The following is a 24,903-nucleotide window of genomic DNA, read 5'->3' as shown; positions in this document are numbered from 1 at the left end:
GGCAGGATATATCCTTGAGGTTTACTTGTCCCACCTGGAGGCTGAAAAAAACAAAAAACAAATGACAGAACTCACAAATAAGACAATAAAGCCCAGGGCATTAAATGTGACTTCACTTTTGTCTTGTTTCCTGTGTCTTTTGTGTATCAGTTCCTAAGCACCCTACACTGTGATTTACATCACATTTTGTACAATTGAGGATTGGGTTTTCCATTATAATTCTGTACGATATAAATTGGCTTGGGGTGAGTTAAAAACTTGAATGTCCAGGAGTGAAGTGCTAAAAAACAGAGATCCGCACAGCCAGTTAGCTCCCAAACAAACCTTGAAAGAAGCACCAATGATGATGAAGGGCGAGACCCGAAACCTCACGTTGGTGCTTCATTAAAGGTTTGTTTGGGAGCTAACTGGCTGTGTGGATCTCTTTTTTGTGCTATTTTTTGATCCTGCACGCCAATACAGATTGTGATGTGCATGTCATCTGATTATGTGCTGCTACATCCATTGGGGGAAACTTTTTTCTCATAATGTGAAAATTTTAATTAAACGTATACCTTAACACATTTCTGTCTGGATCATGGCCTGATGTACAGTAGTGTTCAGAATAATAGTAGTGCTATGTGACTAAAAAGATTAATCCAGGTTTTGAGTATTTCTTATTGTTACATGGGAAACAAGGTACCAGTAGATTCTCACAAATCCAACAAGACCAAGCATTCATGATATGCGCACTCTTAAGGCTATGAAATTGGTCTATTAGTAAAAAAAAAAAGTAGAAAAGGGGGTGTTCACAATAATAGTAGTGTGGCGTTCAGTCAGGGAGTTCATCAGTTTTGGGGAACAAACAGGTGTGAATCAGGTGTCCCCTATTTAATGATGAAGCCAGCACCTGTTGAACATGCTTTTCTCTTTGAAAGCCTGAGGAAAATGGGACGTTCAAGACATTGTTCAGAAGAACAGCGTAATTTGATAAAGTTGATTGGAGAGGGGAAAACGTATACGCAGGTGCAAAAAATTATAGGCTGTTCATCTACAATGATCTCCAATGCTTTAAAATGGACAAGAAAAAAACATAAAAATGGATAGAAAAAAAAACCAGAATGGCAAAGGCTCACCCATTGATCAGCTCCAGGAAGATTAAAGACAGTTGGGAGTTGCCTGTAAATGCTGTGACAGAAGACGCCTGTGTGAAGCTAATTTATTTGCAAGAATCCCTTGCAAAGTCCCTCTGTTAAAAGACGTGCAGAAGAGGTTACAATTTGCCAAAGAACACATCAACTGGCCTAAAGAGAAATGGAGGAATATTTTGTGGACTGATGGAGTAAATTGTTCTTTTTGGGTCCAAGGGCGGCAGACAGTTTGTGAGACGACCCCCAAACTCTGAATTCAAGCCACAGTGAAGCATGGTGGTGCAAGCATCATGATATGGGCCTGTTTCTCCTACTATGGTGTTGGGCCTATATCGCATACCAGGTATCATGGATCAGTATGGATATGTCAAAATACTTGAAAAGGTCATGTTGCCTTATGCTGAAGAGGACATGCCCTTGAAATGGGTGTTTCACAAGATGACCCCAAGCACACTAGTAAATGAGCAAAATCTTGGTTCCAAACCAACAAAATGCCTCGCACATGTGAAATCATGAAAAACTGGTTATACAACTAAATACTAGTTTAGTGATTCACAGGATTGCTAAAAAAAAACGCAGTTTGAACATAATTTTGAATTTGTAGCATCAACCGCGGATGCTACTATTATTGTGAACACCCCCTTTTCTACTTTTTTTACTAATAGCCCAATTTCATAGCCTTAAGAGTGTGCATATCATGAATGCTTGGTCTTGTTGGATTTGTGAGAATCTACTGGTACCTTGTTTCCCATGTTCCAATAAGAAATATACTCAAAACCTGGATGAATCTTTTTAGTCACATAGCACTACTATTATTCTGAACACTACTGTAGAATCAGCCTGAGTCTGAAGGGTGATGGCTCATAAAGATACGAGGGGCATGATAAACAGACATGTAGTAAGATATTTATCACATATTACAAATAAAGAACAATAACAGGTAACTCAGGTAAAAATGTAAATTATGGTATGTCTCTATAAAGTCATGATGTCCTCTTCAGTGATGTCCCACAACTTCAGTATGAGACTCGAGTTTAAATGGTAAATGGACTGCATTTGTATAGCGCTTTTCCATCTGCATCAGACGCTCAAAGCGCTTTACACATAAATGCCTCACATTCAGCTCGATGTGAGGCTGCTGCCATGCAAGACACCCACTACACACCAGGAGCAACCACGGGATGAAGGACCTTGCCCGAGGGCCCTTAGTGATTTTTCAGGTCTATTAGGGGTGTGAGTCTTTAAGTGGCTCACGATTGGATTGGATTTGGATTCATGGCGTCATGATTCAGTTAAAAAGTGTTTGATTCTTAAACAATTAAGTAGATAGAGGTGCTAATTTCAAAAAAAGAAAGGTGGTGTGGCAAATGATGCCATGAAAGCAAAGTGTGTATGTAGTTTTACATTTGGAAAAGGCAATGTAAACAAAAGCAAATCTACATATGAATAAAGGTATTGGCTTTCCATGACTCTGGATGGGGCACAGGTCTTTTGAAATGAAGCAGGCAGTGGATCTTATTCTTTTTGCACATTCAGAACTGACCTGAAGTTTGTTATAGTGATCCAGTGTGTGCACATTGGCTCCTGGTGTTGCAGCTGTTGAACATCTCTGCCAAATACACCCTAGCATTTATTGCGCTTTCTGAAAAACCTGACCTTCATTTTCCACAGCTTGCATATTAAATTAATATGAAGCGCCTTCTTACCCGGGATTATATTTTATATAATGGCAGAGTGGATCCTTGTCATTTATTGATGTTTTGTATGTCACATGACATGGATTTGGCTCGATTTAGAGTGCAAATTTGGTGCCATACGTTTTGTGCCATTGCACTCTGCGCACATACAAGGTCTGTTAGAAAAGTATCGGACCTTTTTATTTTTTGCAATAACCTTATGGATTTGAATCACGTGTGATTGCATCAGCCAAGTTTGAACCCTCGTGCGCATGCGTGAGTTTTTTCACGCCTGTCGGTTGCATCATTCGCCTGTGAGCAAGCTTTGTGGGAGGAGTGGTCCAGCCCCCTCGGCAGATTTTCATTGTCAGGAAAATGGCCGAGCGACTGCCGCTTTTCTGCATCAAAATTTTTTCAGAAACTGTGAGAGACAGCCAGGTGGAAACCATTCGGAAACTTCAGATGGCTTTCGGTGAAGATCTTATGGGCATCACACAGATTAAGGAGCATTACAACCAGATTAAAGACGGCCCACAGCGGCTGAGGGCACGCCGCGCTTCGAGCGGCCATCGAGAGGCTGAAACGACCAGATCATTTCCAAAGTGAAGGCTGTGTTAATCCGGGACGTCGTCTGACTACCAGAGAAATGGCAAGAGAGGTGGACATAGCACTTTTTCGGCACATTACACTGTTACAGAAGATTTTGTAATGAAAGACGTGCGGCAGAATTCGCGCGTCAGGACGGAGCCGCTAATGGCGCAGAACAAAAAGCACCTCCGTGTTGGAAGTCTCACGGGACATGCCCAGCTCTTCCACCATTCGGAAGATTCAGACGGTTTTGGGTGGCTTTTCAGTCGAGTGAGTATCCGAGAAATTGTCGAAGAGCTGAGCATGTCACAACATGTCCTGTGAGACCAACACGGAGATGCTTTCGTTCCGCGCCATTAGCGGCTCCGTGGCGAATTCCTCCGCTCCTGTTTTCATGACAAAATCTCCTTTAACAGTGGAATGTGCCGGGAAAGTGCTATGTCCACCTTTTCTGCCATTTCTCTGGTAGTCAGACGACGTCCTGGATCAACACAGCATTCAGTTTGGAAAAGATCTGGTCGTTTCAGCCTGTCGATCGCCACTCAGAGCATGGCGCGCCCTCCGCCATTGTGCGCCGTCTTTAAACCGACTGTACCACTTCTTAATCTGTGATGCCCATAAAATCGTCCCTGAAAGCCATCTGAATTTTCCGAATGGTGTCCACCTGGCTGTCTCTCACTGTTTCTGGAAAAATTTGATGCAGCGCTGCTCCAGCCGTTCAGACATTTTCCTCACAATGAAAATCCAACGAGGGGGGAGGACCAGTGCTCACTCAAAGCGTGCTCACAGGCGAATAACGCAACCGACAGGCGTGAAAAAACTCTCGCATGCGCACGAAGGTTCAAGCTTGGCTGATGCAATCACACGTGATTCAAATCCTTAAGGTTATTGCAAAAAAATAAAAAGGTCCGATACTTTTCTAACAGACCTCGTACACACAAAAAAAATTCACTGCACTGTAAGCCATCTGATGTGGATTTTTTTTTTTTTTCTTGCTGCACTGAAGAAGTACAGTCTCTATTATTATTATTATTATCATTATTATTATTATTATCATCATCATCATTTTGGTAGTACACACACGCACAAGTGCCGTCCCGCTTATGTGAGAGCACACCACGCTCACACAAGCCTGACAGTGCTTAGCTTTAAAATAAACATGGCAGAGTTTGTTTTGCTGACGGACAACGATTTGATGCACGGCATGGCGGACTTCGTCAGAATTATTTTTGGACTCCTATTTAAAGTTCGTGTTGGTTTGTTGATGTCAAAGCAGCAGCGACACACCAAAACTGGATTAATTTCTGACTGAGGAGATACCAAAATGTAAGTCCTTTTATGTTGTTTGTAAATTAATATAATATAAAATGACAAGGATTTATTATAGCCGTTATACACTCAACAAAATATAAATGCAACACTTTTGGTTTTGCTCCCATTTTGTATGAGATGAACTCAAAGATCTAAAACTTTTTCCACATACACAATATCACCATGTCCCTCAAATATTGTTCACAAACCAGTCTAAATCTGTAATAGTGAGCACTTCTCCTTTGCTGAGATAATCCATCCCACCTCACAGGTGTGCCATACCAAGATGCTGATTAGACACCATGATTAGTGCACAGGTGTGCCTTATACTGCCCACAATAAAAGGCCACTCTGAAAGGTGCAGTTTTATCACACAGCACAATGCCACAGATGTCGCAAGATTTGAGGGAGCGTGCAATTGGCATGCTGACAGCAGGAATGTCAACCAGAGCTGTTGCTTGTGTATTGAATGTTCATTTCTCTACCATAAGCCGTCTCCAAAGGCATTTCAGAGAATTTGGCAGTACATCCAACCAGCCTCACAACTGCAGACCACGTGTAACCACACCAGCCCAGGACCTCCACATCCAGCATGTTCACCTCCAAGATCGTCTGAGACCAGCCACTCAGACAGCTGCTGAAACAATCGGTGTGCATAACCAAAGAATTTCTGCACAAACTGTCAGAAACCGTCTCAGGGAAGCTCATCTGCATGCTCGTCGTCCTCATCGGGGTCTCGACCTGACTCAAGTCGTCGTCGCAACTTCGCACAGCCATTGAAGAGGAGTGGACCAACATTCCACAGGCCACAATTGACAACCTGATCAATTCTATGTGAAGGAGATGTTGCACTGCATGAGGCAAATGGTGGTCACACCAGATACTGGCTGGTATCTCCCCCAATAAACAAAACTGCACCTTTCAGAGTGGCCTTTTATTGTGGGCAGTCTAAGGCACACCTGTGCACTAATCATGGTGTCTAATCAGCATCTTGATATGGCACACCTGTGAGGTGGGATGGATTATCTCAGCAAAGGAGAAGTGCTCACTATCACAGATTTAGACTGGTTTGTGAACAATATTTGAGGGAAATGGTGATATTGTGTATGTGGAAAAAGTTTTAGATCTTTGAGTTCATCTCATACAAAATGGGAGCAAAACCAAAAGTGTTGCGTTTATATTTTGTTGAGTATATAAAACAAATAGGGGGTGGTGGCCAAGTGGTTAATGCGCTTGGTTTCAGATCAGAAGGTTCCGGGTTCAAATCCCACCCCACCACATTTCTCCATGTAATGTGGAGTTGCGTCAGGAAGGGCATCCCGCATAAAACGTGCCAATTCAACATGCAGATCCACCTTGGATTTGCTGTGGCGACCCCAAGTGCAAACAAGGGAGCAGCTGAAGGGACTTACTATATAAAACAAATAATGAATGGTTTTACATAATTTCAGTGGAATGACCATTTAATTCCGTGAAAGCTGGAACAAACCATTCAACTCTGCTTCGCCTCGTTGAATGGGATGTTCCATTTTTCACCTCATGAAATATTCGTACCATTGAACTCATAGACATTCATTATTGTATAATAGAATCCAAAGAGTACCCAAATGCTTGACTTAGCAGTAGGCCTGTCACAATAAAAAATTTTGCTGGATGATCTAATGACTCAGAAAATGTCACAAAAAATGCAAGTAAATCAAGATTTGTAATGTTTTTTGTTTTATCGTAAGAGCCACAACTTCAGCCAGTTTAAGTTGAAGTTAAATATGATGCAAAATTCATATTTCATTATTTTGTGTTATATTTATTGTCATCTGATTTTTATGTATACGTCATAAATAGCAGTGGGTATCGGGAACAGATTCTTTTCGGGCAAGATATGATTCAATCCACAGCCTTTTTGCTTACAGATTCCCTTTCCCAGCCATTGTTGCGGGAAAATGATCATTTCTTTACATGGATTACAGACCCTGCAGCGGGTCTGTAATCACCTGTTTCTGCAGTGTGGCTTTACTTTGAACCTTGAACCAATGAAGCAGTGCTTCGATCTGCTGCTTCGTTGGTTCATTGTTTCGCTCTTCTTCAGAAGCGGTAACGCCGCTTCTTAACCCCCCTGAAAGCCATTAAAATATATCAATCGTGAGTCACTTTTGTGCAGATTGTTTACTGGGGCACCTGTCTTGTTGCAAGAAAGAAACGAGAATCATCCTCCGTTCCATTGCTACAAACGCTGTACCGCCGAGTCGAGTCTGCTCGGCAGACAGCTCGGAATTTGTAACTTCAAAGCGAATCACCATTTAAATCAAATGACACCTCTTTCCAAACGTAATACAAACAATAAACTGCAAATGATTAAAATGTTTTTTTTTGTTTGTTTGTTTTGTTTTTTCCCCTCCCCAAATGAGACAGCCTGTGCTGATGTGCAGCAGCCCAAGACTGTATGGCTGCAGACCTGCAGACTCCAGCAGCCATCTGAGTCAGCTCAGATATATGGAGAGACATTCATGCCATTAATGTATGAAAGGAAATGCTTTTGACAAAAAGTGCAGATTTTTTTTATTTTCAGTTTATGTCCAGGATCAAGGATCCAGTAACCATTTTATAGTTACTTTACTTAAGACTCAATAAAATGTTGAACATTGAAAACCTGTAAAGCCTATTTGTAATACACAGAAATTCACAGGAGGTATCGATAAGGAATCAGATCGATAAGCGGAATCGATAATGGTATCTATCAATAAAATCTTATCAGTACCCATCCCTAGTCATAAATAAATCTTAAAAAAATTGAAAATTAATATTGGAGGGATATAGCAGTTGCTGCTTTAAGTCATGGTCACATTAGCTAAGCAAACATGGGCAAAGTGATGACTTGCCATTCATTTTCAACCAGTGTGGGCATGTTGTAGCTGCAGAGACAATGGTCACTCTGCCACCCCAGCTAGGCAGGGCCAAAATAGACCTGAAGCCTATTTTTTTTTTGTGCAAATACTAAGCGACATGGCACCAATGACTGCCAAGCTGAGTGAATAGGCAGAGCAACATCAGCTAGTTGTTCACGTGAACAAACTGATCAGGGGTAGAGAAATCCACTGATCCGAGGTTGTGGACCAGTAATTTTTGGCCTATGTCTAGTAGATATTTTCCACCGCTAGACCGATGTCTAATTAAAAATCTTGTCAGTCTTGTGATTAAAAGTGTTCACAAGTCAGGCGATTTTTTTTTCTTTTCAAACTTAAATAGATTCAGAGATTACAACAGACTTTTGGGTAGCGAGCAGTCCAGGCTTGATTTGGGAGTCAATTTCGAAAAAAAGACTGACGCAAAAAGCTGTGGACTGCTTGCTACAGATGGCTAAATGCAAAGATTTCAGACTAGCCTCTCTGTGTGTGCGGAGCTGCTCTGCTCGCTCACACAGACTGGGAGGGGAGGGGCTGAAGGGAGTAGTGTGCCTTACTTGAGAGTGCGGGTGACATGACTAGTCGGGGGGGAAAAAACGCTCACGTGTCTTATGGTTAGGGATGCACCGATACAGTATCGGTATGGTCCCATATTCATTTACTCGTACTCTTAATCATAAAATGTCTCCGATACTCCGACCCAATACCTCTTTATAGCAGTGTGATGTCAACCTCTATGTGGGATTTTCACACATGTTCTGAAATATCCAGACTATAACTGCTACTTTTTTCATTTGTTTTGAACACTGTGGCTTTAACGATGATGTGGCTAATTTATGGATTATTACAGGCTTTCCTGTAATTTACTCATAAGTCAAATACGTCCGTCAGTGCTGTCCACTGATTGGCTGAAACCATCATGCGGAGTAAATTCACACATACAGTAAATAAAAAGTCTTACCTGTTCACTTCAGTGGAATTCATCATCATGCGATGATGCGAAGAAAATAATCCACATTTCAAGCCTCCAGAACTCAAAACACTTGAGTTCCTCGTGTGGCTGACAAAAGTTCCTTTGTGACTTCGGCACTTTGCGCCACAGTTCCTCCATCACAACTCTGATCATTTATTTAAAGCGGCAATTTGTTTTGAAGTTCTTAATTCCAACCGGACTCTGTCTTGGCACAGAGCCGCACAGCATTTGGAGCTGTGCCAACGGAACGGAGGACAATTCTCGTTTCTGGACTGCAACAAGACAAGAGTCCCAGTTAGTGACTTCAATCCACACAAAAGTGACTCATGATAGACATATTTTAATGGCTTTGAGAAGGGTTAGGAAGCGAACTTGCCGCTTCTGAAGAGCATCGAATCAAAGAACCACGAGCCAGCGGATTGAAGCACTGCTTCATTGGTTCACGCTTCAAAGTGGAGTCGTGCTGCAGAAGCAGTTGATTACAGAGATGCTGCAGGGTCTGTAAGCAATGTAGAGAAATGATCACTTTCCCGACAAACACCCTCAAAACGGCTGCTCTGAAGGACCGATAATGGAATCGTTAAGCAAAAGGCTATTGATGTCAGTGGATCGAATCATTTTTTTAATGATACCTGAAAAGAACCGGTTCTCGATACCCAACCCTATTAAAAACATATAGTTGAACTGTATATAGAAAAACATTATAAGATGTGTTATCTTTATTCAGTCATTTTAAAGTTCAAATGTATTTTGTGGCTCTGGAAAATTTTATTTGTGGAAGATGGGGGAAAAATGGCTCTTTTGACAGTAAAGGCTGCAGACCCCTGACCCATTCATAAAATTTTCATCATACTAACCTGAGAAGCAACAGGTATAATAAAAAAATCTGAGCTATAGAGCTCACGTAGCAAGAACAGACTAGTGGACTAAGTAATAAGAGTAAAGGCTATATTTGGGCTGCATAAGACAAGCACAAAGCCAGAATTACAGAAAAGTGAAGTATAAGGTGCACAGTACATTCACATAAAAGCAGAGATCTTGTAAGAAAATGTGTAGTACTTTACATACATCAACACAAAATGAAAATTTTGCAAATACAATATTGGTTGAATACATGTGCATGATGTGATGACTAATGCTATGCTGAGGCTCGCCGTCAGAGGCTCTGATCTTCCACATTCTTGGGGCCACTGCCTTGGACCAGGAGGACCTACTGGTCCTGACCAGTAGGTTCACAAAATATTTCTCGACTGAGGCAGGCACTTTAGGACTGTGAGAGTGTTAATGGAAACTTTCTTTTTTCATTAAACATTTTTGAATTGTATTACAGCACTTGTCATTAGTGTTGAATGACATTAGTCTGCATCGTTTTTTTTTTTTTGTTTTTTTTTTTGTTTTTTTTTTTAGTAGTTGCACCCACTTTCAGTATTTTGTCATTTTAAAGTTTGATTTTGCACAAATGACAGCATCTCATAAAACATCACTCAACAGATTAAAAATCCTTGCCAGACAGTATCATTAGTCCGCAAACGTTCTTTGCATCATATTTTACACCACATTGAGTTTTCTTTAGATCACAATAAAATAACTAAATTATCTCATTAACCAAACTCATAAATTAAATCGTGTGTGCGCACGCGATAGTCTGTGGCTGTCTGACTCCTGTTAGCTCTGAGGGCAGTGAGCTTGGCTTTGGCCGTTAGAACAGGACAACACATTAATCAGCAACAGTTTACTGGACCATCTAATGTAATAAACTGATGTTGAAATGGAAGCGGCCTTTTGAAAGTCTTTGTAGAATTTTGTGTGTCAGTTCTTAGCTGCTTTGCTAAAGGCCTTGTTCTTCCTAGCTGTTTGATTCTCTGTCATTATTTTATTGGGTATTATTTTTTCTTTTGCTCCCCATTTCCTTTCTTTGCTGTATAGGACAAACTTTCATTATGTTATTTCACTGACGTGAATGAGATCAGCACTGGTCTGATTTGAGATGAGTGCCAGCGCAACGCTGTGAGAAGGCGGAGGGGGATGTGTAAGTACACAACACGGCTGTAGCTCCCTGTCTGCTTACCCAAGGAGAAAATAATGAGCAAGATTAATGAGGAGCGAGTACTGGTTAATGGTTTTGGCATGATATTCAGAATTGATGTTTTCTTTTTTTGTTTTTGTTTGTGTGTGTTTTAAATCTATATTTTTGGCAGTGCTATAAAGTGTTAATTATAGCCATGCGTGGTAACTGCACACAAGGTCATTTTTTTTCAGGGTTGTTTCCACCTTTTTGTCTGCATATGAAGAAAATAACTGACCTAATATGAAGTTTCTTTTGGCCATATGCTGTATGTCCCTTGTTGACATTGAAAAGTCAAACTCAGGGTCACAACTGTTTGACTTGAGCTGTTTTTTTGCCGGGGTTGTGCGTTCATCAGGTATAAGGTTGTGAAATTTTGTACAGAATTTTTCAAATGTAGTCCACCCAGAATCGTATTGTACATATGTCAGCACTTTATCAGCAAATAAATAATTTGCATCAGTCAGGGTGGGGCATGTAAGATGCAGGTGTTGTATCCTCTGAGTGGCTGTTGAAGATTTTAATATTTAAAACAGCCATTAATCATTGTTGGCGAGATTTGTGTCCCTGGCCAGCTGCTAGTGCACCACTTTTTTTTTTTTTCTTTTTCTTTTTTATTACCAGAATTGGAGCAACTTTAACTTTTGACCCCTGTACAAACTAAAATTGACCTTTGTCACCATTTTTAATGTTTTTACCATACAATGCCAAAACATTTAATCATAGGTAATCCAAACCATATCTTTTTGGAATCTTTATGCTCGGACAAAGAATGTGGTAGTAGCGTGTTGGCCTCTACATTGGGTAGTGTAAAATAGGTAACTGACATTTTTTGAGGGTGGTAATAAATTATGCAAACTTTCTATAATGATTTGGAATGACAGTCCAGAATGTTTTTAGAACCTTAGACCTCAACAGTTTTTAGATGAACTCGACCCTTTTGTTTCCTGTTAATGACATGATTTTTAAGCGGAAGAAAATGGATGGATGGATTTACTGTCCTAATGTATTTATAAATTTATGTTCTTATCATATACACACTTATTATTATCAGTATTAGCATTATTATTACTTTGATATTGCCATTTGATTTTTAAATGGACTGCAATGGAAATGAGTGTTTTTATTTTCTTGTCATCCATGTCTTTTTTTTTTTATTTACAATTATATACTTACTTTGGATCTACTAAATAATATCACGGACACACGCTTTTAATATATAGATTTTCCACGCCCCGCTGAAATGGCGTGTGAGTCCAGAATGCAGTTATCAACATCTGTTGTTCACTGTAGTTTCTCCAAAAATATTCATCCTATCAGTGTTGTGTTTTGTTGGCGTTCATCCTTGACCCAAAATACATAAGCAAACATATACAGCAAATGTCAGCTCTCCCCAGTTTGTCTGCGATTGAAGTTGTACATGCGAACGCACGCACAGCTTTTTGTCTTTTCTGCATTCTGCTGCAAGTAGGTGCTTTTATTTTTACACATCCACAAACAGAGACGGTAGTGGAAGCTATCATACAGCACATTTCTCACTAATGGTAATGGCAACATGACTGTTAACAAACTAACTAAACCAATTGAACTACAGAAACACAATAAATCAGTAACACTAACAATGGTTAAAGTAACATGAACCACAATAACATTTAAAACCCTAAACTCCCATGGTGCATTGCAGCACAACATCCATTTTTTTACTGTTGTTAGTTAATATCACTGATATCTCCAGAAATATTACTGCTGTCAACTTTTTCACAGCGTTCATCCTTGACCCAAAATACATAAGCATGCCAAATGGAAAATGTCAGCTCTCCCCAGTTTCTCTGATTGAAGCAATACACACACATGTGCACGTACACACGGAGGCCACTTGGCTATTATAATGTAGATGAATAACAACAGAAATTTTAAATCACACACTCCATTTGCATTTGCATCAGTCATGTTTTTCTTTCAACACTATAGTTTATGAACGTCAGATCTACTTCATTCCAAAATTGATATACATGATTATATACTTTCCCTCACTTTTTTAGCTTTACAGCAGAGCCACGTCTGACACCATGAACTCTGTATATCAGGTGTCACCAACCCTATTCCTGGAGGGCACCTGTCCTACATATTTTCTACCTACTCAAGTCACACCTGATTTTTTTTTTTTTTTTTTAAGCGGTGTTTTCCAGCTCTTCATTGGCTGAGCACACCTGATAGTTAATTGCCTAGGAGTGGAACAGGGTGAGTTAGAAAACATACAGTGCAGGTGACCTCCAGGAACAGGGTTGGTGACCCCTGCTATACATTATATCATTAATGAACAAGGTCAGTAGTCTCTCTCCGACGTATTCCAAATTTATATGCGCATCTTGTACTATGTTTCTCTACCCTTTGAGCCTTATAGCATCATGCTTCAATCTGTTTGTGCATGCGCCCACCCTTTCTGGATTATGAGTTGAACTCTACATTAATGCTTTAGTTACTCCCCGTGGGATTCCTGGCTGCGGCTTGTTTTTGTCCTTTGTGAAGTGTTGTTTGTTTGCTTTTTTTTTTTTTTTTTTTACTAGGATTCCTCCAAAAGTTTCAACTAGTTCTTATGACAAATGGGTAGCTAAACTAGCTAATAGCTTTTCAAATAAGATGAATGTCTGACAGAAAATATATCATTTTATTTCATCACTGTAAGGGACCTGCCAAAAATAGTGTTTGTCCCTCCAATAACATTTCAGAATTCAGTTCAGTGGTCTGATGTAACACCATAAACACCTCGCAGCAGGTGAGTTTCTTCTTGATAGGTCTGCGCATAAGTTCCAAGTGGAGTTGTCCACCGCTATGATAACTGGGCCGCTCTGAGCCGAGCAGCATAGTATCTCCCCCAGGACACACTGGGAACATGCTGAGACTTCCTGGTGCAGTTACGGAGCCTCTCGGCTGCTTATACATTCAAATACAGACTCGCCGCCAATGAGATCCCCAGTGCTAGCAATGGGGGCATAATAAGGATCGGATCAGGGTTTGAAATTCATTATGTCCTGTTGTCCTGGGACCATAACAATAGCTCCAGGGACACAACATGGTGTCTGGGATCAGATGGGCAGAGTGTTGATCAAGTATGCTTGTTTCTAGAGCAGAAGGCTCCCAGTTCAAGGCCCCTGCCCACTCTCTGTGTAATGTTGCATCAGGAGGGGCATCCTGTGAAAACATTGACTACGTTTACATACAGCCAATAACACTTTCATAACCGGAATATTGGCAATAACCCGGTTGCACACGGCCATGTAAACGCCCGCAAAAACCCGAATATGCTCATATTCCGTTTTTTGAAAACCCGGATAAGACCCCTGGGTTACTCCTTTTCCAGCCCGAATAGCAAGTCATATAAACGCGCATCGGGATATCCCCATAGAAAGGAACATTATTTTGTGTTCTGTGCATGTCCTATCCACAAGGAATCTTGGTCTTTTGAGTACAGCAACTACTTGTATGTGGTGCGTACAGCCCACCAGACACCACAGAAGCAGATGTAAACAGTGCATTGTGTTCTGCGTCCTTATCAGGCGGGCCGGTCGCGGCACAGGTCGGCATATCACTGCGATTGCTCTGCCTCCGATGTGCTTACCGTCTGCGGCTCGGTAAACACCACAACGGACCACTCACACCGCCCCCCTCTCTTCTGTGCGTACCTGCACCAAATCTGGCAACAGGTCCAGACGCTCGCTGTTTTGATGCGGAGGCAGCCCGCAGGAGAGAAAAATGAGAAAATGTTAATGCCTGTTTGAGAAAAGTGTGTAGTGAGGGTTTTACACGAAGCAAGATTTGCACGAACGCCAGATCAAATCAAGCACCAGTGGACGACGTGCGTCGCTGTTTAGATGGGGATATTCCAAATGATACCAGTGACCATGTATACAGGAGTAACTGTCTGCTTAAGCATGTAAACGGGTTATTCCTAATGATTCAGAAACCAGAATATTGACCTTAACCCGTATATTAACGGCATGTAAATGGAGTCACTGTCAAATCAACATGATTCTGTATCTGATATGCTGTGGTGACCCAAAGTGAAAGAGAAGCTGAAAGGATCACAACAAAGGTGAATAAAACAGACGACTGCAGTCTGTTCTCCAAAGGAGTATAAATCGCTGCATGTATTGGTGTTTGCAGAGTTCAGCAGCACAGTCTGGACTTCATTTCTCTCTTTTTAGAAACTTGATGTTTAGCTCCTGTTTACCTTTGAACACGCAGCCAAGCTAAACACATTACTTCTTTTGACAGTCATTCTTTGAGAAGGCAGTTTTGTTTCTGTATAATAAAAATTAATGGCCTCCGCGCTTCCATGCTTACTCTGAGTAAGCACACCAAACAATCTGTGTCTGCGGAGCAGAAACCCATTTTTGAGGTGCTCTACACCAACAAGTCACAGTTGTGACATTCCAAAGATGATTAACTAAAGTCTGTGAACTCTGAACCTGTTCAGTCCAGCAGTTGTCTGTCAGATCATTGCTAAAACATGAACTGTTGTTGTCTGGTGTTTGTGGAAACAAGCCATCGGATCCACCTGATTTGTGGTTTCAAACAGGACTAAACTTTCTCAGTATAAACTTGTTTATATTTCCTCACAATGTGCCAAGTTATTCCAAATTAGGTGATTAAACCAGAACAGAACATGCTTCACATCTGTGAAAACACTAAATGCTCTTCTTTTTCCAGAGACTCTGTTGAGACAAATCAACTGAAACAAGCTCCAAATGTGTCAAAAATGATGTTTTTCACGTCGTGTGTCGTTGTGTCCACAGTGTTCACTGCAGAGCAGTACCGGCAACACCAGGAACAGCTGGCGCTCATGCAGAAACAGCAGCTAGAGCAGAGCCAGCAGCAAGCCAACAGCTGTGCTTCTGCAACCAGCATTCAGGTCAGTAAGGCTGCAAACACACCTCAGCAAGCAGAGCTGCCACTTAGATTTACAATACAAGGAGGAATCATCGTGATTGTTCAGTCTGTGATGTAATCCCAGAAGAAATGGGAAGTAATACAGCAGAAACCTCCACAATGCATCTATGAAGAAATCACAAAAATTGTGATCCTGATGTTTCTAATGTTGCAACCAAAACATATAAGCAAATTTTACCCAGAGTCTGACCTGTTTCTTCATCACAGTGATGTTCTGAGTGTTTCTCGTAGTTTGTCAGCTTTCAAAAAGACCATTATGAGCTGAAGGTGTGCAAATTTCACCACTCTCATGCCTCAGATGCACCAGCTATTGCATAAGTGAGCCTGTTCTATCCTGTGGATGTTGTCATGACGCAGTTCAGGCTTCATGGTTTTCTCTGTGGTGGCTCCCTCCACCCCCCTTGATTTCAAGTTCTTGTTTCTTTTCATTTTGATTCTAGTTTCCTATTTTATGCCGTAGCATTAACTGTGTTTAAGTATGGATGAGTAAAATAGATTGAACACTGGTCCAAAGTTAGACCACTGTGTTTTTAGATGTTAAATACATTCATCCTTACAATTATATTGTACCTATAGTTACACATTCAGTGCCTTTTGTATTATTGGCTCTTATCTCGTATCCCCTGACCCACTCGAGTTTCACCCCTTAAAGTCCTGTTTGTGCTTTGATCTGTAATATGCAAAAATCTTCAACATATAGGGCTGGGCGATATGACTTAAAATTCATATCACAATATAAATTGAATCCCTTCATGGTAACGGTATACGAGGGTAGGCTGAAAAGTTCTAAGGCTCCCCATGAAGGAGTAATGCATTAACTGCATTATAGTGAGCCTTAGAACTTTTCAGCCTACCCACGTGTATGTCACGATATAAACATAAGTGTAAAAGTTATAATGGAAGTGTTTCTGAATGGGTCATATAGTTCCTTTGCGAAGCTAAGTTGATTAAAATAAACAGAAAAAAAAAAACTCTCTGACTTAGACATGTATTTTTGTGCACTGGAATAATCTCATTTCACCATTCCTGCTTCTCTCCAGCCGGAGGCGGTGTTAGTTTGTCTGCCTTTGGTGGTGTTTTGTCCAGAAAGACCTCAGGGTTGATGTTCCTGATTGGCTCATGTCATGGGGTTCCACCAATGATGAAGCAGAAGGCCTGGGTTTTTCTCTCTGCTGTTCTGCCCCAAGACGGAGCTCTCAGCTCAGTTGATGTCTGATTTGACATTGCTTGCTCACAGATCTCTGATCTCTAAGTTTTTAAGTCAACAGTCTGCTGTTGTGTCTGCCCAACATGCACGACTTTGCGTGATCTCTGTGCATAATGTAGCAGAATGTAGAACAAATATTTGCTCGTTTGTGCTTGAATGTCACTGGAATGTTGATGAATTGTTTGAAGTGGCACATTTTGCTGTGAACAGGTTCAGCTGCGTGTGCATGTGTAGCAGGTCACAATCCTGCAGTAAGGCAGAGAACATTTAATCATCAGACATTTTAAACCCCTCTTTGATAGTCAGTCTGTGGCTGTTTTACATTTTCTTTGGACCCCGCAAGTTTGGATCATATATATATATATATATATATATATATATATATATATATATATATATATATATATATATATATATATAATTTTTTTTTTTTTTTATAAAGAACACTTTCACACTGATTTTCTCCTGTAACATCAGTCCCCTCTCAGTGACCGACAGGCTTTAAATATATTTAATATAAATAATTACCTTTGAGACAAGATTCCAAATGTGTTCTCCACCACACGACGAGCACAAGACTTAAAAAAAAATTTCTCTGTGATTCTGGGAGCAGTGAGAGAATTGTTTCATCCTCCAAGTTCTGAGAGCAAATGCATCATCAGCTACGAAATGATTTTTATATAGCATGTTGTCAAGCGGGTCAAAGCGGGAGGCATTGGTACGACCAATTGCGCAGCAGTGCACCGATCAAATTTGTGCAAGTGTCAAGGTGGCTGACCTTACCTGGAATAGGGATTGCGATTAAATTGGTCAATTTCCATAATAAGTTTGTACAGTTTTCCTCAGTGTGGGTATCTGTGCTTTGCTTTGTTCAGTGCTGCTGCTTCAGCAGAGAGCCGCAGTGCACACTTTAAAAGTGCATTAAACACTGTTCTTTGGTTTAAATAGTCTTTTACTCCCACAGATCATCAGCAGTGCGTGTCAGTCTCGCTCTGTTTAATAAGCTCATTGCTGACACAGCAATACAGCAAGCGTTTATCAGTCACTGTCAGTGTTTCAGCAGATTTAGTCTTAAAAACATATTCCCCTCCCCTCCTCCTTCACTTCAAATACACACCAAGTCTGTTTCAGGTAGGTGACGCATCTTAAATACCCCTCTTACCAGCCAGTCAGGTAGCACATAAATTAATGTTTTTCTCCTCATGTCTGTTTTTCTCCTGGTAACAGACAGTTCAGGTGCATAAGTAAAAGGGTGGTTAGGAGAAAAGCCCCCTAGTTAAAGTGTCCACTTTTAATAGGGCAGTGCAGTCTCCTTTGGGGGCGGGCGCTAAAGGGGTAAATCAAATCAAATCAATTTTATTTATATAGCGCCAAATCACAACAGTCGCCCCAAGGTGCTTTATATTGTAAGGCAAAAGCCATACAATAATTACAGAAAAACCCCAACTGTCAAAACGACCCCCTATGGTAACATATGATGTAATTTCTGTACTTCCACGGTACAAACCGCGGCTTTTTCATTGGGGTTTTGGGCAAATTACATGCAAACAAAGTGAAAATACAAAGAAAAAGTGACGATGTGGTGGGAAAGTGGACACGTGCTGCGGTTTGTTTATGATCGGGAACACAAACGTGTCAAGGCGGTTTTGCAGGCGAGAGAACGGAGCTACTCTGGTTAGCTGTGTAGGCTAAAGCTTACCGACACGACGTCTCCCACCTCCTCGTCTTTTCTTCTCCACCGGTAACCCAAAAAAAACTAAAAACTTTTCGCAACTGTTTTGATAATTGCTGCCAAAAACAAAACCGTACACCATTTATCCGTGTGAAGTGTTTATATACTGTGTATATATTAAATGGAGGTCCCTGTAAGTGGTCAAATCCCGCGATATTATGGAGGGTTCAAACGAGACTACTGTCTCCTGTAGACATTTGTTGCGAAGAATAATAATGTTTTATAACATCTAAAACATTGTTCAATCAATATTATTTTGAATGTCCTAGTTTTACGACGAGGGCGTTTCTGTGGTAACTACATTACAACTGGAGTACATTTTGTAATGGTCAGGTTTTCCTGACTTTGTAATTTTGTTACCATAGAATTATGCACAATAATCATAATAAGTGGAACTGACTAGCCATATTAAAAAAACAAACCAGTTTACTTAAAGTTTTTCAATAAAATGAATACATAAAATTGGGCCTTTATGGATCAGCTTGGATTGAAGGTGGGTTTTGTTTCTAAGTGCATGGCCAAGCTGTTAAACTGTCATGCATATACTTTAGCTTGCAGTTGTTTTCTGTGCAAGTGTAATATCATCTAGAAAAAATTTAAATATGTGATGGTGACTCCATCTGCAGATGATATTCAATGACTTGGACCAGGGTAAAAAAAAAAAAAATTGATTGGGATTTCGCTGTTGAAAATCTCTTTTCACAAAGGTGCCACTGCAGTACTTTTACAGGGAATCAATCAGATGAAGCAAAACTTGTCTTGTCTCCATTCAGCTGATTTGTAACACACAATCTATCAAATAAAAGCTTGGACAGACGCTGTATTCTTGTTGTTTGCTTTTATTACCATACACGTGAATTATTTAGTGTTTTGTGTATATTTATACATGCTTGTACAGAGAGAGTACAGTTCAAACCGGAGTCAAATCCCTTGTTTTCTTTGAAGATACTTGGAGAATAAAGGCTGTTCTGATTCTGATTCTAAGCATGCCGTTAGTTGCCGTTAGTTGGTTAATTGTTGTCAATCAAATAATTTGTGATCATAGTCGGAGCTTGAATTTAATTTTTAGCTTACAAGATTGGCTAATGTGTATTCATTATTGAAACAGAATTTTCTTTTTGCACAGTTAAATGTATATATTGTTATTCTTTCCCAAAAACACCAGGGAGAGTTTCTCCTTACCACTGGTGCATATGTGCTCACTCAGGGGGTTGGTGAGGTTAGACCTTACCCATGTGAAGCTCCTTGGGATGACTGTGATTTGGCACTATATAAATAAATTTAGTTGAATTTATTTAATAAAATATTTATTCACTTTTTATACCTGGTGACTCCAATCAAGGCTCACGGGCAGGCTGGAGCCTATCCCAGCAGTCACAGGGTGAGAAATTATTTTAATTATCCTAAAGTTCAAGTAATGAGCCCTCTGGTATCTTCAGGCTTCAGTCACTGTACTCCTCTAACTGGCAGCATTCTCAAATTACATAAATCATGATTATGATAAATTTGTGATTATGATCATATAGAAATCGATCTGTACTTGTATTTACTTTTGTTTATTTTTGTTCTTTTTCTTGCTTGCCATATCACTGAGCCCCATTTCAAATTATTGACTGGTAACTTATCAAATCTTGAGGTGAGGTTGATGAAGATTCACGCCCCTGTTACGTCCTGCCAGAGCTAAATCAAACTGTAAATGACTCAACAGTTTTCCCAACATGACAGTGCTTTCACTGCCTGAAGGTCACTTCACCCATCCTTAGGAAATGGGACACATCCTCCTTCCCGTGAGCCGCATTAATGCTTTTGGCTCGGTTCCTGTTTGGCATCAGAACTGCTGAACTCAGTGGTTTCTGCACTTTGATAGCAGAGTGGCAAAGCTTTTGTCATAGGCTCATAATTTGTGTCTCTGGTCTGCATGTAGACAGTTGTGTCCAAAACATTGGATCAGGCCAGCGCCCAGTTTGCTGCTTCAGCCCTCGTCACCACAGACCAACTGCTGGCCTTTAAGTCCAAAGAGGAGCTGGTGCTTCCCAGTGGAGTCAACGGGGTCCTGGCAGGTGCAGGTGGGTTTGTAATGTGCTTATGTACCAGCATCAAGTTGAGCTACCTGTCTACCATATCACGATTGAGAGATGGGATCTGTGGTTTTTGTAATATGGGCCCTAATCCAAACTACTCTGAATAAGTTGCAGAATTCTATGGCTGTGAATGGAGAAACTGTACATAGTGCTGTAAACGGCTGTAAATCTTAGTTTAGTGCAGTGTTTTTGTTAAACCCCTTGAATTGAAGCTAACATTCAACACAAGAAGCACATTTTGACTTTCATTTTACTTCCATAGTGGTAGAGTGGAAAAAAATGGTCCCACTGTCCAAATACTTATGGATACTACTGCATTTCCATTATCAAAGCTTCATGAGGGAAAGAACTGAGTTTAATTTATGCTGTTTCAGCAACACAATGTATAAAATGTGCGTGATGCAGAAATTTTCAGTTCACCTATCAGTTTTTGTAATAGAGTGGTGATCCTGACCTGTTGAGTGGGGGTAGTCACTTAATAGTCAGAGGTAAAATGAAAACATTTGGGGATAATTTCCATTACATACATTACACAGCTCCAAAACAAGATGGCAGATCTAAATGATATTAAAAGCAGGTGAATTTACACAAGTATACTCAAAGAATTGTGGCACTTTGTGCTAAAAATATTCTTTGGGAGGCTGCATACATACAGAAAAAAAATCGACATTGAATTGCTCTATGCCCCCTCCCACCAATGGGGGGGGGGAGATCCCAAGCAATTTATTTTATTTTTGTTTTGCTTATTTTCCACTTTAGATTTATTTCATACAATCCTTGTGTAACTGCCGGGCCGCTGTAATTGGGACATGACTGTCGAATTCCAAATTCTTGAAATGTGTAGCGCATTGAGTTTCCTGTTGTATTTAATGTCTTCTCTCATTCACAGGTGTCTTTAAAGGCTTGCATCTCTCCAGCACCTCTCCAGTCCTTCACCAGACGCACCAGTCTGCACACAGTACCACCACCCCGACGTTCCTCCAGCCTTCCTCCAACTCAGTCACTCCTTCCCCTGCCCCCACTAATGCCATCCCCACCTCCCTTACCTCCACCCCCAGCGCTCATGCGGCAGCAGCGCTGGGGATTCTGGGGTGCAGCGCTGCCAATGCCACCCCCGCCACCACTCAGGTCCTCATCGGTAACAACATTTGTCTGAGCGTGCCGTCAGCCGCTAGCCTAGCTGGACGCCACATCCCCCGAACTCTCGGCACCGTACCACCCACTGCCTTAAAATTGTCCGCCGCCACCAATCTCCAGATGCCGAAAGTGTCTGGAGCATCGTCCATGGACATGGGCTCAAGGTGAGACTGTGCTCGACCAATGAAAGTCACTGGTTATCTACGTGCAACAGTTATCAAAAAGTCATAGTACAGTGTAAATCTGACGGTAACTCACCTCATGCTTAAAATGGTCAAAGCATATGTCTAGGAAATAAATTTATGGCTGGATAGAAAGCTGAAAGGTTGAAGTTTTTATACCACTGTCAATATTGGCCCTGCATTTTGTCAGTCTAGCATAAAGTCGCTGCACCTGTTTGACACTCTTGGTCTGGTGCCAAAACTCAATTTTTTTTCACTGTAGTATGGTTAATCTTGGCATTTTCCTGAGTCTTGCTTGGCATCAACATAAACTTCAGGGTCTCTGCAAGTAAAAAAGAAACATAAGTGGTTACGTTTGTAGCATTTAAGGGTCAAACCAAGTGTTTTAAATGTATATTTTTTTGGGACACCCTATATATGTTGTTGGAGTGGTTTTTGTTGTTGATGCTTGTGTGGTGGTTGGGGTTAGCATTGGCTGTAACACTCTGGTCTCCCACAGGGATAATCGCGAAGAAGACAAGCCAGCACTGAACAGTATAGCAGACAACACAGTGGCCATGGAGGTGACGTAGTAGCGGCGCATCGAGGGGTCCAGGCTTCAGGTGCTGTGCATCGTAGCATCGGGAATGCAAAAGGGACAGCAGGACTCTTGACACAGCGACAAAGCGAGCAGCGCGCCCACAGAAACTGTGGGCGCAATTCTCATCTCTCATACTTTTTAAAGTTTTTGTTAACGTTAAAAACTAAAAACAAACAAAAAAAAAAGTAAAAAGATTTGACACCTGTAAATGACTATGGCAAAATTAGTATATGTACAGTGACTACATATTTGTAATATCCCCTTGTATATATTACTTGAACACAGAACTGTCCATTTGTGATGTTTTGCACTTGGGAGTTAAAGGATTAAAAAAAAGAATAAGCCAAGTAACTTATGGTGTGAGAGATGTGGAAGTTGTATAGAGAAGTTTTATCATGTGCATGGTGCGGAGCCTGCTGTTTTGTCTCTTCCCCCCCAAACACACACTCACCACCACCACCCTTTTTATTTTATTTTTTAACTATTTATTGTGCTGTGTTTACGGTTCGTCTTTGGGTTTAATTTTTTTTTTTTTTTTTTTTTTTTTACACACTGTACCCTCGTTGGTTTCTGTGCTGTAGTAAATGTTAGGTAGCTACGAACTCTTGGGTATTTTTGTATACTGTGTTTTTTTGTTTTTTTTTCCCTCTTTCTCCCCCCGTGCACACTTTTGTTTTGGCTCCTTGTGCCGTTCTCTGTGGATCATGTGACAAACGCACGGAGCGAAGATGCCAGGAGGAAGAGGACGATGAAGAGGTGGCAGTCTGTCTGGTGGATCTTCCATCAGTGTCGTCCCAAACGCGAGTAACAAAACAGGGATGAAGTCTCTTCCCAGAAGCCTCTGCTGCTTCTGATTAAAGCACTATATTTTGATGTTTGTTTTTGTTTTGTTTTTCCATTTAATATCAATGCTGCTTTTGTATTTTTTTTTTTTTAAGGGATTGTCCATTTTCATGCAAACTGAGTCCCTTTTTTATTTTAATCTAACATTTTTTGTAAAACAGATTATTTTTATATTTTCTTGTGGTGAACTTGATTGTAAGCTTGTTGTCTCTTGAAAGACTTCATTGTTTTGTTAATTTACTTGTTCATGCATAGGTGATAAGGGAGGGAGGGAAATGGGCAGTAACAGCTGTACACGTTTCATCATTCCAGTTCTTAATAAGAATAAGAAGTTTTCTTTGCTCAGTTCCCTTTGTTTTTTTTTGGGTTTTTTTTTTTTTTTTTTCTTCTTCTTCTTCTTTGAAAAAAGAATCTCCAGATGGCTGCAAGGCCAAAAACCACAAGTATTGGGTGCCTTCCTTTGGGGAATTATATGTACTCTCTTCTGTGAAGAGTTAGGCACAAAGGCAGCATTACGGAGTAGTGCTTCTCGTCTTTGTCAGAATCTAAATGCCCAGTCCAATGGCAGGATATATCCTTGAGGTTTACTTGTCCCACCTGGAGGCTGAAAAAAACAAAAAACAAATGACAGAACTCACTAAAATAAGACAATAAAGCCCAGGGCATTAAATGTGACTTCACTTTTGTCTTGTTTCCTGTGTCTTTTGTGTATCAGTTCCTAAGCACCCTACACTGTGATTTACATCACATTTTGTACAATTGAGGATTGGGTTTTCCATTATAATTCTGTACGATATAAATTGGCTTGGGGTGAGTTAAAAACTTGAATGTCCAGGAGTGAAGTGCTAAAAAACAAAAGAGCCGCACAGCCAGTTAGCTCCCAAACAAACCTTGAAAGAAGCACCAATGATGATGAAGGGCGAGACCCGAAACCTCACGTTGGTGCTTCATTAAAGGTTTGTTTGGGAGCTAACTGGCTGTGTGGATCTCTGTTTTTGTGCTATTTTTTGATCCTGCACGCCAATACAGATTGTGATGTGCATGTCATCTGATTATGTGCTGCTACATCCATTGGGGGAAACTTTTTTCTCATAATGTGAAAATTTTAATTAAACGTATACCTTAACACATTTCTGTCTGGATCATGGCCTGATGTACAGTAGTGTTCAGAATAATAGTAGTGCTATGTGACTAAAAAGATTAATCCAGGTTTTGAGTATATTTCTTATTGTTACATGGGAAACAAGGTACCAGTAGATTCTCACAAATCCAACAAGACCAAGCATTCATGATATGCGCACTCTTAAGGCTATGAAATTGGTCTATTAGTAAAAAAAAAAAGTAGAAAAGGGGGTGTTCACAATAATAGTAGTGTGGCGTTCAGTCAGGGAGTTCATCAGTTTTGGGGAACAAACAGGTGTGAATCAGGTGTCCCCTATTTAATGATGAAGCCAGCACCTGTTGAACATGCTTTTCTCTTTGAAAGCCTGAGGAAAATGGGACGTTCAAGACATTGTTCAGAAGAACAGCGTAATTTGATAAAGTTGA

General features: G+C 40.6%; 1 protein-coding gene across 1 annotated transcript in view; it reads left to right on the top strand.

The window, feature by feature from the left end:
- Positions 1-22,848, top strand: part of LOC117509398 (enhancer of polycomb homolog 1-like) — a 105,183-nt gene extending 82,335 nt beyond the window's left edge. Inside the window, 4 exon segments of the mRNA XM_034169420.1 lie at positions 15,354-15,555; positions 20,457-20,598; positions 21,503-21,914; positions 22,432-22,848. Coding sequence (XP_034025311.1) covers positions 15,354-15,555; positions 20,457-20,598; positions 21,503-21,914; positions 22,432-22,504 — 829 coding nt within the window. The 3' untranslated portion in view covers positions 22,505-22,848.
- Positions 22,849-24,903: the final 2,055 nt, after the last annotated feature.

The sequence above is a fragment of the Thalassophryne amazonica genome, chromosome 1, assembly GCF_902500255.1.
Source record: "Thalassophryne amazonica chromosome 1, fThaAma1.1, whole genome shotgun sequence".
NCBI lineage: Eukaryota > Metazoa > Chordata > Actinopteri > Batrachoidiformes > Batrachoididae > Thalassophryne > Thalassophryne amazonica.
This window is presented reverse-complemented; position numbering and strand designations above follow the sequence as displayed.